The sequence below is a fragment of the Heliangelus exortis genome, chromosome 2 (assembly GCF_036169615.1).
Source record: "Heliangelus exortis chromosome 2, bHelExo1.hap1, whole genome shotgun sequence".
Taxonomy (NCBI): domain Eukaryota; kingdom Metazoa; phylum Chordata; class Aves; order Apodiformes; family Trochilidae; genus Heliangelus; species Heliangelus exortis.
The window spans coordinates 93,699,235-93,715,020 of NC_092423.1; the positions used below are offsets into that span (position 1 = coordinate 93,699,235).

The following is a 15,786-nucleotide window of genomic DNA, read 5'->3' on the forward strand; positions in this document are numbered from 1 at the left end:
AGCTTGAACCTATGAAGACAGGCTCTCCTGCTACGAACAGCAAGAACTCAGCAGATGTCTTTAAAGCCACATGTTCCTCTGCATGGGGCTGCACAGTTTGTTATGGGAACTATGCCTAAAAGGCCAGAGTTTCTCAGACAGAGTTGGGGTTGGATCTTACCATCTTTAGTGTCTTAATTAAACTGTGCCAGAATGTGGGCTGTTTGCAATTTTGTTTGGCTTAAGCTCATCCTATCTAAACTGTCTGCAGAAACAAGATGTAAGTCCTTTCCTTGGGCACTGTGATCAGTCAGAGGGTATGAACCTGAGATTTCTAGGCCTGAGCTTCAAACTCAGTCTGGGTATAACGCTGCTGTTATCCTCAGCAAACTGGAATAGGACAGAGAACAGCAAATTTCTTGCACTCATTTAAAACAGAGCCATCGCTGATTACCTTACAGAACTAAAAGTAAAATGCTGAAATCGCATGCAAAGCTGGAAGTGAAGAAGACAGCAAAAGACATTTTAAACATGAGGTCAATCTATATGCAGATCTGGAATATTTCACAGTGACTGCTTGCAAATTTTGTGCTTCTTGTAATCATTCAAAGTCAGTTCCTGCTGAGTAAGATAGCTATGGATCTGGAGTTCAAAAACAGTGAAGCTTCTTCACTTCTTACAGAAAAAAAATACAGTCTGTAGAAAACAAGTATGGAAAATGAAGAAGAGAGATGCTGACCAAAAGTGCCAATCTATCCAAAACAGTTAAGAGCTGGACGAATCTCCCCATCCCAAAATTCTTCACTTTAGGGCAAAGACTAAAGGAGGAAGTGGATAAACTTATTACACTTGCATTTGAGAAATTTCAGAGATACCACTGGCTACAGTAGAATCCTCTATTTATAAATAGCAAATAAGAAAACTAAAAGAATGATAGCATTTCCTTTCTTCCATTCAGGGTGAAAAGAGAATAGTATTGACAACTAAGTATTTTTTCTATTTTGGATGTCTCAGCAGTTTGACCGGCTCCCTCCCCAGGTCACAGAACATGTTTGTGCCCAGGTAGCACTCCCTTTGGTAAGCAACTTTCCCAGGTAAGGGAAAGTTAAAAAGGTACCATTGTATTGTGCATGTTCCCTGAGAGGTTTTATAGGCAAGACAGAATTTGATGCTGAAAGAACTAAAGCCTTTACAAAAAATGTTTAGATTTTGGGAGAAAACGAAGTAACACCAATAAGAAGTGCTTATAATCTGTAGCTCTGGTCAGAGCAGCAAAGATCATCAAAGCTACTGGCAGAAAAGCAATAATTTGACTTTGGCCCCGTGGAAGCTATCTATTCAGGAGGAATAAGTAGAAAATATTGTTTGCCTTTGTGAAACTATTAAAATTACCTTGAAACAGTTTTGTGGGTGAGGATGGCAAGGTGTAGAACTGTGTGCATAGAATCTCTTCTATCAGGTGCAGTAATACACAAGCCAAGGTATCAATGACAAAAAATCAAGCAAGCATATAAGTAAACAACCAAATCCCAAACAAACCAAAACAAAAATCAAAGCAAACCAAACCCACAACATTTTTATATTAGCAGGAATCTGTCCCGTTCAGGTTATAGAATATAACCAACCTCAGCATCCTCAAACCGAATAATTGCTAGGAAAAGCAGGTTAAAAATCTACTGATGGAAGCAATAAAACATGTACCAAAGGGAACAGAATCACAGTGTGATCTATGGTTTTCAGCATCAAAAAGTAGAAGAGCACCAAGGTGCTGTAAAGGTTGTCACCTGTGAGTTTTGTGCCACTTTATGAGATAAAAACTAGGATGGCTTGACAGAATAAATGTCAGTAACTGGGGACTGAGAGAAATCTGAAGAAACAAACAGGACAAAGCAAAGAAATCCAAAGATCTTCTGTCCACAAAGAGTATTTTGATGTCTGAGCCTGGCTGTGAATCACAGGATGTTAGAAGAAATACCACATAAGGTTGTTACCTTCAAGAGACAGTACTCTCCAAACCCCAGCAGAGAGGAAAAGATGAGGTATGGAGTTCTCTGTTTGCACAGCACAGTCCCCGACTGGTAACAGCAGGCCCAAAAATATAAAAAAACCTCAAACAAAAACGTGGACAGATCATGTACTGTTAACTCTTTTGGGCTTAAGTAATGTTGATTTTCAAAAAGCATGCTTAGCATCTGAGCAAAAGGACACGCTGTTTTAGAAGGTAAATTTAGCATCTTTAGTAATATGCTTTCTAGGTTGTTACTCTTGCCATCTTTTTGCCTTGATGATTAATTAGCAGTGCGCCTTTTAAAAAGAAAAGGGGCTTCCCAAGCTTAGGTACTGGAGATGTCATCTTGAAAATCATCTGTTAATTGCACAGAGCTGCATAAAACTCAGAACAAAGCAAACACTGTAATGACTCCCTGTGCAATGAGAAGGACATAGGGCCATTTAACCCAGGCCTGTGCTTAAAAGAGAACTGAATGAACCTAGAAGCTGAATATGCAAAATCTTGACTTCAGGCCCTGATGAAGAGGAGATGTTTGTCTTTCGTCTATATTACTTTTGACATCTGAACAATGGCTTGTTTGATGGTTTGGTTTGATTTGTGGTGATGCATTATAAAGGACTAAATGTCTGTGAACATATATTAAGTTTGATATGCTGGGATATGGTCTGAAGCCTTTCCTGACTGACCTGATCAATCATGTTGTCAGCCTTAACCTTCAGTGATTGATTAAAAAGCAGAACTCATCGAAAGTGATTTACTATGAAGAGATTATAATCTGACCATTTTACTGAAGTAAAAGTATTCATAGTTCACAACAATTCTTTTTTTTTTTCTCTAATTTTCTGTTGTTTTCAGATTTAGATTTAAAAAGGTAAAACTTATTCAGCATTTGCATTTTTCATTATTATGATGACAATACAAAATTTAAAGGTTACAATTTTTAAAAATATAATTTTTCTGAGTGTAAATGATATATGCCACAGTTACAGTGAGGCTTTATCAGTTTTGCTGCTAATGGTGCTGACATTTGCAGTGACATCTTGAAGCTCAGTAAAAGCTAATACTTGTGCACTAACAGATTGTTCTTCTAAGTAATGTGGGACTGTTGATTTGAGGAAAGTGTCATATTAAAATTTTACAACATAAATGTGAATACAGAGATAGGGCAGTTACTCTGCTTCTTTCAAATAGTATGTTCCCCTCAACAAGAATGTTTCAGTTATGCTAATGTAATGTGTCATTATGTATGGAAATGTTGTCATTCTAAAAGCTCCCATTGGCATAAATGAAAAAAGGAAAAAGGCTCTGTGAAGGCAGATTGTGGCATTTGAGTTTGTCACCTCTTATTTGTTAAGGCGTTTTTTTTTTTTTTGGAGAGAGTAAAGTTTCTTATACACTGCAGATAGAATAAATTACAAACGGTTCAGTAAATGAAATAACCAAAAATGCTGATATTTTTTTCTCTCACTTTCTCCTTAATTTCTTTAAGACAGATCCACATGCCAGTGAAAGTAATAAGAATATTGCTCCTGATTTCAGAAAACGATGTATCAGGAATATTTTACATTAGAGAAGTTTGTCATATAATCAGTTTTATTCTTTCCCTGGGGAACTCAATTTCTTAGTAATTTTCTTCTGCCAGTGTAGGTCTTATAGAAACAAGAGCATGTATATAAGAATAAAGCCATAAGGACTGGCAGAGGTGTGCAGATGCAATTAAATTATTCCAGGTCTTTAAAATAAAATATGATCCAATATCAGGTTGTCAGTTTGTCTGTCTAATTGCTTTTGAGTTTTAAAAAATACACTGCAGTCTTAATCCATAGGTCTGATCCAGATAAACTTTTAATCTTTAAACTTTTAATCTTTGGTTAAAGTCTTAATTATTTTATATAAAGCTATGGGAAAAGTCATTGCCAAAAAAGACTGTGAAAATGAAACTTTGACTCAGAATATCAGGAATTTATTTTCTCTGATTTATGGAACTTCATTCCATTGGACTAAGTGCCATATTTCTTTAAAAGGATAGACATGGATTTTAAAGCCAAATATTTCTTTCCAGTATTTTCAGTACCTTTCAAGTCTTTATATCTCACGACAATAACTGAATTCATCACAAAGAGAAATGAACAAGTTTGACTGACAGCAGAATTCATGTTTGGGAAGAACTGAAAGTGTTGCCTTCTTCACTGAAAGGCTTAAAATGAAATGCTAGTTTATTGTTCTCCTGATTCCTTCTCAACACTTATAAATGATAGCCTAAGAAATATTTTACTATTTTATAAGGCTAGCGTGCCATTGGAAACTAGAGAATGTCAATGATAAGCCAGAAATAAGACTTTGGCTGTGCTGTTATATGAGCAATCCTCTTTGAACGGATCAAGAATAATTGATGGATGCTCACAAGCTGAATGCTTACAAGAAATTTTTTGTAAGACTGAAAACTGATATAAATTATTACCCCTCAATACTGAAACTGAATACCCTATACAAGATACATGCGTGCTTGTATATGTGAATAAACACGTACATATCTACATGTAAATATATACATGTATATAATATACATATTCTTATAGATATATAAGCACAGGACAAAAATAAAAATAAATAAAGCCGGTGTAAAAGGTCCTTCTCCCATGAAACAAAGTATAGTTTTACTATTGTTCTGCAGTCAAACAAGGTATTTTTTTCTGGAATAAGGTAAGAGCTTTCCTGAAAAATGTACTATAACAAAAAATATGATTTATTATACCTGTGTGGTCTATTGTATCTATGCATGGTATATTAGAACATATTATGTGGTATAAATATGACAGGTATATATGGCATAAAGATAATTATTCGTTGCAGTAAGGTGTTGGAAGCCTTCTGTGCATTCCTCTGAGGCATTTACCTGACATGCCTTCCTTCCTGGAAAGCAGCCATGTGTATACAACATTGCATGTAGTCAGCTGCAGAAGGTTTTTATTTCATTACCTGTGACAAAACTGGCTAGCACTGAAGCACCTATCTGAAGCTGGCAGCTTCTGTTAGTGGAGGAAAGAAAAGCAAGATCCACAATTAAGTCCCCATTGTAAAGGAAATATTTTTCGGAGATGGACTATGGGCTATGTAAGCAGCTTTAAAGGAGAGGCTAAATAGTGGCAGACTGCTTAATAGCCCATATTTCTCAAGCCAAAAAAGCTTTGGTTTATTAATGGGGTGGTGAGTCCTGTTTCTACTAGAACATGCTGTTTGTGTATGGAAAATCAGAGAAGCTGTTAAAGTAATTGATTTGTACATGTAAAAAGCTACCTGAAATTAATAAGATTTTTTTTTGCAAAGAAGTTTATCTAATGTCTAATACAGTGGAGTTTATTTTTGGTTATTTTTTTCAAGTGAAGATGCTGATAAATTTCAGCTGCGTGCTGAATGTGTTTTCTGGCTTTTTATACTATTTATGCTTTACTTTGTCTTTCTGTAGCATTCCTCTGAAGTCTTCTAGATGTGCTTGGCAGTTTGATTATGTATCATATGTTTATTGAAAATATTGGAAAATACTGGAAAATATTGAAAATACTGGATATTTCATGTTGCTTGTATTAAAAATGGGTGGTTTCCCTTATTAAAGTCCATATAGAACTGAATATCTAATATTAGCATTTTCTTGTCACCCCTGTTTCTTTTTGGGTAGCTTTAAAGAGTTCTTTGAAAAGGGCAAGACATCTATTACATTTATGTAAAATTTATTTTTCATGCAAGAGACATTTCCTAAAAAACTGTGTAGGTTTCTAGCAGTTTCCATGAGATACGCTTGATTTAAAGCCTGTTAAATTATGAAGATATATACCATAAGGCTTTGTTTAGAAAAGCTGAGCTGGTGGCCAAATTGCTTGAGGAAATTACAAGATTAATGATTGAGTTCTGCCTGGCTCCCCAATTCTCACTTCCGAATCACCGTGGCTGAGACATATCACAAAAACGACACATATTGACTCTGGGGAGGGAGCAGCAATTATTTGCTTTATTATTTTCCATGTCAGAAAAGTAATAGAGCAATATTGCTCTACCAGCCAGCAAAAGATGAAATTTCTATTTTATCTCTAGCTTAACTTGAAGTACAGTTGTACATGCTTCTTAAAGACAGGCATATATTTAGAAATTAAGACCTTACTGCAAAGAAGAACAAAAATATTTAGATACTCCACTGGGTTGAACTCTGAAGTAAGACAGAATACCAGGAAGTATAAACAGTGCTCAGTTTCTGTACCAATGCCCTTTCAGGCAAGTCGGCTGTGATCATCAGCTTCAGAAAAATTCTTTTCATGGTGATGTTTTGTAGTCTTTCTCCCACAAGGTAGAGCAAAGGTGTACAATGTTTGTTTAGTCATCCTCAAATATCTGCACACATGGCCCTTGTTATTGTTTTTTTGTTGTTTCATAGATCTATTTGCGATTCTTGGACTATGAGATGCAGAATTCCAATGAATGCAAAAGGAATTTTGTAGCTGTCTATGATGGAAGCAGCTCCGTGGAGGATTTGAAAGCAAAGTTCTGCAGCACTGTTGCTAATGATGTGATGCTGCGGACTGGGCTCGGTGTGATCCGCATGTGGGCAGATGAAGGGAGTCGAAACAGCCGATTCCAGATGCTCTTCACATCTTTCCAAGAACGTAAGACCCTATTCAGTGCATCAGTCTTTTAGTTTGTTGAATGGTACAAGTCCCAGATTTTTTAACGTTTGTTTCATGCTGAGTAGTCACTGAAGAATGTTCCCAAACAAGTTATATAAATATTCAGAACTGTGTTTATTCCAAGTATTCATAGTGTGCAATAATTTGTAACACAGTGGATAGAGTACAGGATTCAGAGAGAGGAAAACAGGTATGAGTAGTCATGACTTGTCCACTTGTATGATCGTGCCTTTTATCTTACCAAGCTTCTGTACCACTATGTCTCAGTTTTCCCTTATACAACACAGAAAATAGTACAGCTCTGGAGGTTTTATTAAGCCTGATCCTTTTCTATGAATTTGATTTTTTAGATCTCATTATGACAAGCATTTGAAAAATACCATATTACTACTTTATCACAGGTGATGAGTGTGCTTGCGCATACTCCAGACTGCATATAGCAGTAAACATATATGTTGTATATTGTTAAGCAAAGAAATCAGTTATTTTCTGTAGTAACAGAAGTTTTCTAAAAGCTTTACATGAGTTTTGTTTAATAGTCCTTCTGTGCACCCCATCTGCATTCATATGATTATATGATTTCTGGACTGAGATAGTAAGGAAAACCCTTTGAAAGAAACAAAAGGTAGTTCTGCACAGTTAAAAAAAAACAAAACCAAAAAACAAGCCACACAAAAAACCTCAAAAAACCCAGTGATCCCATTCACTGAAAATGATTGACTCAGGTAACCTGTGAAGGATATCAATTGTTTTCTTTGAGAGAAGTAATGTGGTTTTGGTCCCTTGAGGAGGGAGTACACATATTTTCACATGCTGATACATGTTCAGTTTTAATGTATTTTTTTGTTAGTGCATCACATTTCTGACAGAAAGATTTCTGTTTCTGTCAGTGGTTGGAATTGAGGTGCAATCCTACTAAGCGCATTCTTCATCTGTATTCTCTGTGTGTTCACCCTTCAATGAGGCAATGAGACTGTTGAGAACAGCCTCTGTAATTCCTTAATTATGGCTCTGATTAAAAATTTCTGACAGTCTACATGCCTGAAATGGCATATGCCACTGTACTTTCACACTGAAGCCTTAAGGTGGATTATATTTTTCTTATCTGTAAATCTGGCCAGGGTCGAAAAGATACTAAGAAACCTCAGTTGAGTTGATACTGCCCTTTTCTCTTTTTTGCATCTGGAGATGCTTTGAATATTCAAGATCTGATTCATTTTTTTCACAAGACATCCTGATCTGTTACCTTAGAAACTACTGCATAGACACTGGAGGTTCACAGCATATAAGAGCTGGAAAGTGAAGCACTATGATGACTTAACTTGAAATGAAGGTTTCAATAAGAGTTGTTTGCCAGGCTTTCGTATTTTAAAGGAAAATAAGGAAAAAAGGTGGGCTTTTTTTTCTTACAATGTTCCCAGTATGTTTGCCTGACATGCACCATTTTATGAGCTACTCCACTCGTGTAAGCAGATGATAGTTTATTTTGCATGGTATTCTGACTGGGAGGTTGAAAATATTGACATGATGTGTTTTCTGGAAATTTATACTGAACTTTCATTTCATGCTAAAAGATTAAAATTTATTAAGGGATAAATTGTGCTTTGAGATACGTGTACACAGCCTGCTCAAAAATACAGAAAGGAAATTATGTCTGTGCTTTTAATGCTGAAAGTTGACTTTAAATGTTTAAAGGTGATGCCAGTTGTACTTTCTGTGCCATGACACTTGCCTGTAAGTGATGCTCTGTGTGGCAAATTGGTTCTGGCTATCAGAAGTCAGCTAGAACAGATGTCCAGTGTGTGCACTGAGAGACACAGCTCAGAGCGTGTGAACTGCAATGTCTTTCAGCAGCGTGTGGGAACAATTAGATCATCTGCATGGAAGAGAAGGAATGTCAGACCTCATTCAGGGAGATGTGCATCAGGGAGCAGACACCTGTGTCTCTACTTGAGGACAAAGAGGAAAAAATCTATTTTGTTCACCTAGACGTGAGAAAGATACAAAATAGAAGATGGCATTTATGTTGGGATTATGTACATGGGAAAGAGTGACAAAGCAAAATTCTTGTGTTTATTGTTGCTGCGTGGATGGCCAGGAGATGTTGTGATCTGTAGCTCCCAAGTTCCAATCCTTAGTGTGGAGTTGGTTGTTGAGACTGGGAGGCTTGCGTTACACATGGTTCTGTTAACTGGAAATTGTTTTATGTGGAAGCAGGCTACTTAGCCTGGGAAATATTTTAGTTCTCTGGATGTCTGTCTGGTGTTAATTCTTGCTATAGATCTGTTTCCTTTTGACTTATCATTTGTGTAGAACATAGAAATCTTAAAGAGATTTTTATTGTTTTTTCCATTCAAGTTAATCAGTATGCTCCTGTTACATTTCAAATGTATATAAATATATATGGAGGGTTTTCTGCTGGCATCTAAAAAGTGGCCTCACAAGTTTTCAAGCCTCTAGCAGTGATTCTCTGCAGAGCAGCAAAGCTGTAAGTATGTCTGAGGGAAAGGCATACAATGCAAGAAGGTGTTAAATTTCCTGCACTTGAGAATCTGTAACAATTCTCACATCATCAAAATAGCATTAGAGCTCTAAGTAACATTTAACAACCAATTAATTCTTAATAGCTGATAATTTAGAATGATGATCTGATATTTTGTGACCAGCACTATTAGCAGTTCCCACTGTCATGGGTTTTGTCTGCTTATGTCCTTACTTTTCTGATCTTTAATTTATCTTCTAATATATAGATCTAAACATATTTTCATGTATGGCAGTCACTGTCTACAGTAGATTTAAAATATCTAATAAATTAATTTAAGAATCAGGAAAACAAATTACTTCATCGGGTAAGAAGACTTGAAAAATGAGTCTTGTGTTTTTTCACCCACAGACTAACTGCTTCTTTTCCATGACTGTGAGAGTGATCTCCAGTCTGATTAATGACAGACATGCTACACCTACAGCTCCTTCAAAGATCAGCTCTTGAGCAGACAAGCCTACTCTTTAACCTAAAAGCAGATTCATAGAACCAGGGCAGATGGGATAAGAGAAAATCCCTCTCTATGCCCAGGAGGCAAGATGTTCCTTCTCTCACCTCCGTCTGCTGTTTAATAGCACTGTTTCCTTCTCTGTAACCCTGAATGAAAAAACTCCAGACCAGAATAATACAATTCCTTCTCTTATTTTGTTGCCCTTTTTAATAACGCCTGGCTTTAAGACGTGGCTTTCCTAAAGGAGCACAGAATCTATCATTCTTGTTTTCTTTTTGTTAACAAAATCCACATATGGATAGAAATCTAGGGCCATGTTTAGAAGAACAGTGCACATCTTTATCAAGTAACAGCACTCAAGTCCATGTTTCTAGCCAGCATCCCTGAAAATGATCACCCCAGCATGGGCAGTTCTCTAAAGGGAAAGATGCACTGCAGGTATGCAGTATTAGTGACTGTGTTGGGGTAATGAAAAGGGAACAGCAAAGCACTAAGAGCAACACACGTGAAGATACTGTTTCCCTTTGCAAAGACTTAGGCCTGCAAATAGTCTGCAGCTTTGCTGATTTTGCTCCCTGCTTCCAAACTACTATATAAAAAAGAAGGCATTGGGATTGCCTCTTTAATGGTGAGCACTCTTCTGTAATTTTCTGCCCCTCTGTGCTATTTGCAGCTATCTCTAGTGAAAACCCCTCATCCCAATGCTTCTCTGCCCCTGAATAAAATAACTGAGGTGCCTAGAGTGTATAAACTGCTCACAGACTGGTGCTCCTGAGCTGCCGCTTTCCGGTGAGCTCGTTTCAAAAAAAGCACACCATGAAACCACATATAAGTGGTTTTTTTAAGGTTAGATCATTGATGTGTATCTGGTATTAACTGTCTGTAACAGTTACATTTATTTTAAACAGAGCTGTCTGAAGGTGACTGAAAAAGAAAATTCAGTAATAACCACATTTCATTTTCAAGTGTCTAATAGCTGTATTTTAACAAGATTTTTTTTTCATTAGTGGCAAATTAAAAGATAAGTAATTTTGCTTCAGGTAATACACTTGTAGTGCACTGTTTATGGTACTAAAACCATATTAATAATTTTATAACTTTAGTAAGGTAGGTGAAACAGTCTCACACCATGACTGATGCAATTTTCCTTGGAGAGGCTGAGAGAAAACTTATTCCTCTGTTTCAAGGATGATTCAAGGAAAATCTGAAGAATTAAATTTATTTCTGTTATGAAAGCTCTATTTTTCAGTAAGGAACAGCAGGAAAAATCCAAATCACATATACTAAAAGAATTCATGTGGGGAGCATGATGCAATGAGCTATTTTGAGGATTAGATGTGAAAAGTCTAACAAGTTCCATGTAAAATATTTCTCACATCTAACCATTATTAAGATTTCAGAATTTTCCCGTTTACTTTCAGAAGGAAGCCAGACCTCTCAAAGATGTTATGGCAAGAAGAGAAGGAGGAAAAGAGAGAAGCCTAAAAATAGCAAGCAGGGTATGGCATTCATCTCAGAATAGGAAAGCCTAGGCCGAAATCCCTGTCTTGAAACAAGCTCAGTGGATAAATCCACATATTTCAATGATGAATGGTGTAGGCAAGCAAGCCTGTTTGCTCAAAGGTAGTTCACACCCTGGGAGCAAAGGAGTTGTAATAACTCTGAACTGTGCTGAGAAACCCTGCAAATACACTGGGGAGAGAACTGCACTGAAGTGGGAGAACCAGGCCTTACACCAGACCCACACCAAGTCAGCTTTTGGCTTCATCTTATAAAAAAATATTTTGCCCTGGATGTCTTTGCACTTTATATTCAGTGTACCCTGTAATTTGTGACAAAATGATGCTCAACACACAGAAATAATATATTTGATTACTAATATCATAATATCTCAATGGTATAATAAATGTTAATAACATGCAGGATATTTAGTTATGATAACAGTTTTATAAATATTATTATTTTATAGTAGAAATGTGCATATATTACGTGTGGTTATTTGTTTTATTGCCTCAGTGAAATTAGTATCTTTAAAAAATATATAAAACATGACTGCTTTTACAGAATATGAAATAACTAATAATACTCTTTATGTTTCTCTACCTTAGGCTATTCAGGATTAAAAGAATATATTATAATTTTGCATTAAAAAATGAAAATGTATAGAGTATTGGCTCCATGTGCATACCCAAAACATTCAAATAGTAAGAAAATATACACAGCTCCATTGACTCAGTTTTTATACAGTAGCCTTCAAATACTAAATTCAGGTTTTTTTGAATACTGCGTTGGTAACCTTCTGGAAATATGATCATTACAAAAATATCATAACTTTTACTAGAAAAAAATACATATTTGCATGCCAGATAAATAAATAAGGTTATCATTAAAGGATTTTTTTAATATAGATTTCCTAAACCTTGAAAAGACTAGTAGGATATCATGACTATCCCTTTTAAATCACTTGCTTATACAACTTCCAGGATAAGTGCACCATCTTGTGTTCAATATAAATACTTGTTGCAAAGCAGAAGATATTACAATATAATTAATTTAATAACTATACAGTCTGGTTTTATACTACATTATAAGATTTCCCTACACATACAGCACTGAGTTTTTGAAGAAAATATTATTCAATTATTAAAATTTTTTATTATTATTAATAAAAATAAGGTAGAATAAATTTGTTTGAGTATTTAATTTTGTGCATACAATCTTACATATACTATAGTTTTACATAAAAATAATTATTGGTTCAAATCCAAAGTGGAAAAAGAATCATTAATAATAAATTTTTCTTTAATCAGTGACTTATTTAAAGTACAGAGTTTTCATGCTGTAAAAATCCAGTACTATCTCAAAGACTTGAAGTTATTGAAATACATCAGACTGATCTATATGTATAATTCTAATTTTCTCACTTTTGCTATAATCAGTATAATCATTGATTGTGCTGAATATGCTATCTCACTTATTTTTAGGCTAGTACCTTGGCAGAGCTCCACTCAACACAGCTTTGGAACACAAGAGAAGTAACATCACTGTGTGTTCCCAGCTGTTACTTTTAATCTAATTATGAAGCCATCTTTTCAGAGTGTCACAGAAGGGCTGAGGTTGGAAGAGGTGCTGTGATATGGTCTATTTTAATCCTCCTGCTCAAAGATGTCATCTAAAGCAGGTTGGCTAGGGCTATGTCTAATTGGGTTTTGAACCCCTGCAATGGAGGCTCCACCTCTCTGGGAAACCAGCTCTTGTATAGTGTTTGACCAGTCTCAATTTTTTTTTCTTGTATTTGAGGAGAATTTTCTGTACTTTATTTAGTACTTACTGCTTCTTGTCATGTCACTGGGCACTGCTGAGAAGAGCTTTTCTCTGTCTTCTTTACTTGCTCCCACCAGGTACTTTACATACTAATGAGTTTCCCCTCCAGGCCTTCTCTTCTCCAGAGACTTGTACAGTGACCCAAACACTTGGTCTATCAGCCAGTCCTCCCAGTTCTCTATTTCCTGTGAATCTGCTGAGCATGCATTTTGCCCCATCATCCAGGATATTGAAAAAGAGGTTAAAGGATATTGACCTTAGTACTGGGCTCTGGGGTACATCACTAGTGACTGTCCTCCTGATGGATATCATTTCAGCTCAACTCACTGAATTTATTCAGAGCATTTATCTACCCCATGTTCATAATTTTGTCTATGAGGATGTTATGGGAAATGGGGTTAAAAGCTTTTCTTAACTAGAGCTAAACATCCACTGCTCTCCCCTCGCTCCAGTTACCCAACTGTAGAAGTCTGACGTGTTGGTCCAGCCTGATTTCCCTTCCATAAGTGCATGCAGATTACATTCTTCTTGCCCTCCATGTGTTTGGAATTTATTTTCTCTGTCACCTTCCTAGGGTTTGACATGAGAATAACTAACCTCCAGCTCTCAGTATTCTCTCCTTTCTCAAAGATGAGAGGACATTTGCTCCATTATAGTCCTTGGAAATGTCCCCCAGTCACCATGACCTTTCAAAGTAGCCTCACAATGACATTAGCCAACTATTGGGGCATCCCATCACAGCTCATGGGCTTTTATCTTTCCAATTCATTCCCTCAACTTTTTTTGGCAGCTGTCATACCTGTCATCTGGGCAGAGAAAAACCTGATGAGGTTCAATAAGAGCAAGTTGTAGAGTTCTGCACCTGGTGGGGAAGAACCCCAAGCACCAGTATAGGTTAGGGGTGGACCTGCTGTAAAGCAGTTCAGAGAAGGATCTGGGTGTCCTGTAAATTATCAATGATCCAGCAGTATGCCCTTGCTGCCAGGAAGGCCAATGGAATCCTGGGTTGCATAAAGAAGAGTGTGGCCAGTAGTTCAAGGGATGTCATTCTCGCCCTCTACTCTGCTCTGATGAGGCCACAGCTGGAATACTGCATCCAGTTGTGGGCTCCCCAGTTCAAGAAAGACAGGGAGCTACTGGAGAAACTCCAGCAGAGGGAAACAAAGATGGTTGGCAAACTGGAGCATCTCTCATGAGGAAAGGCTGAGAGAGCTGGGATTCTTTAGTATAAAGAACAGAAGGCTGAGGGGAGATCTTGTCAAAATCTACAAGTATCTAAGGGGTGAGCGCAAGGTAGATGGAGCCAGACTCTTCTCAGTAGTTCCCAAAGACGGGACAAGGGGCAATGGGCAAAAGCTGCAATATAGGAAGTTCCATTTAAACAAAAGAAAAAAACTTTTTAACAGTGAGAATGACAAGGCACTGGAATGGGCTGCCCAGGGAGATTTTGGAGTCCCCTTTTCCGGAGATTTTCAAAACCCACCTGGATGCTGTCCTGTGTAATGTGCCCTAGGTGATCCTGCTTTAGTGGGAGGGTTGGACTAGATGATCTCTAGAAGTCCCTTCCAACTCTGATAATCTGTGATTGTAGGATTTTTCTTTTGTCCTTTACAGCCCTCACCAAGTTCAACTCCAAATGGGCTTCAGCTTCTGTAACTGTATCACTGTATTTTTGCTCAGTGCCCCTGTATTTCTGCTGGTGTCATCTGACCCTGCAGCTACCTCTTCACATTTGAGTTTTAATTACCAGGAGCTCATTGTTCATCCATGCAGAATAACTGCCACTTTAATTTGGTTTTCTGCTTGTCCAGAAAGACAATCATTGAACTTAGGTGATCTTACAGAATCAACTAACTGTCCAGGATCCTTTATCTTTCCAGGACCACCTCCCATGGCATTCTTCAAAGCAGACACCTCAACAGTGAGATTTTGTTCTCCTGAGGCCAAGGATCCTGCTTTTTGCCTTACTCCTTTGCAGCATCCTGAACTCCACCCTCTCATGATCACTGCAGCTGGGGCTGCACATCCTCAGCTGGTTTTTGCATATTTATAAAAACATGAGGCTCCTTGATTACCTGTATCAGTACATTATCATCAATGCACTCTGGAACCCTCCTGGACTGCTTGTGCCCTACTGTGTTGACCTCCACACAGATGTCATGTAGTTAAAATGCCCCATAATGACCAGATACTACAAATGTTAGGCTTCTTCCTGCTGTCTGAAGAAGACTTAATCTACTTCTTGTCCCCGATGGGGTAGTCTGTAGCAGATAGATGCCTACTACAATATTGGTATCTGTGGACAGACAGTGGGCTGCCTACTAATCTTGACTCAAAAACTCTCACTTGGCTCATTACTCAATACAAGGCAGGGCTCTGTGCATTTCTCGTGCTCTCATATAAATGGCATTTATACAGTAATGGAGGACAACAAATTGATACTTCTGCTGGGTAAGGAGGTTTGTGCTTTACCCAGGTGAAACTAACTATAGTAGAATCTTCCTTTATTGAAAACATCTGCTACCTTCACTCAAGTTTCAACATACGCCTGTTGAGGCATCACCACAAATCATCCTTAAGACTAACAGTAAAGTATCAGTTAAATCATCTTTTTGCTATTATTAGGATGTCCTTTATACAGCATCTGAAGACCCCTACACTATGCCTCTTCAGGTACAAAACCCCTAATTCCTCCAGAGTACAACAGGACTGACAAGTTTTCAGCTTCTCTTGGTGCTTTCATTCATTCCAACAAAAAGCCTTCATTAACAAGGGGGAAATCTATTGATTTCTTATGCAGCAT

At 37.2% G+C, this 15,786-nt stretch overlaps 1 protein-coding gene across 1 annotated transcript in view; it reads left to right on the forward strand.

Annotated features, from left to right (window-relative positions):
* The window catches only part of NETO1 (neuropilin and tolloid like 1), a 65,322-nt gene that overhangs the window by 39,605 nt on the left and 9,931 nt on the right, over positions 1 to 15,786 (forward strand). The window contains exon 7 of the mRNA XM_071737058.1: positions 6,417 to 6,645. Coding sequence (XP_071593159.1) covers positions 6,417 to 6,645 — 229 coding nt within the window. The remainder of the gene's footprint in view (positions 1 to 6,416; positions 6,646 to 15,786) is intronic.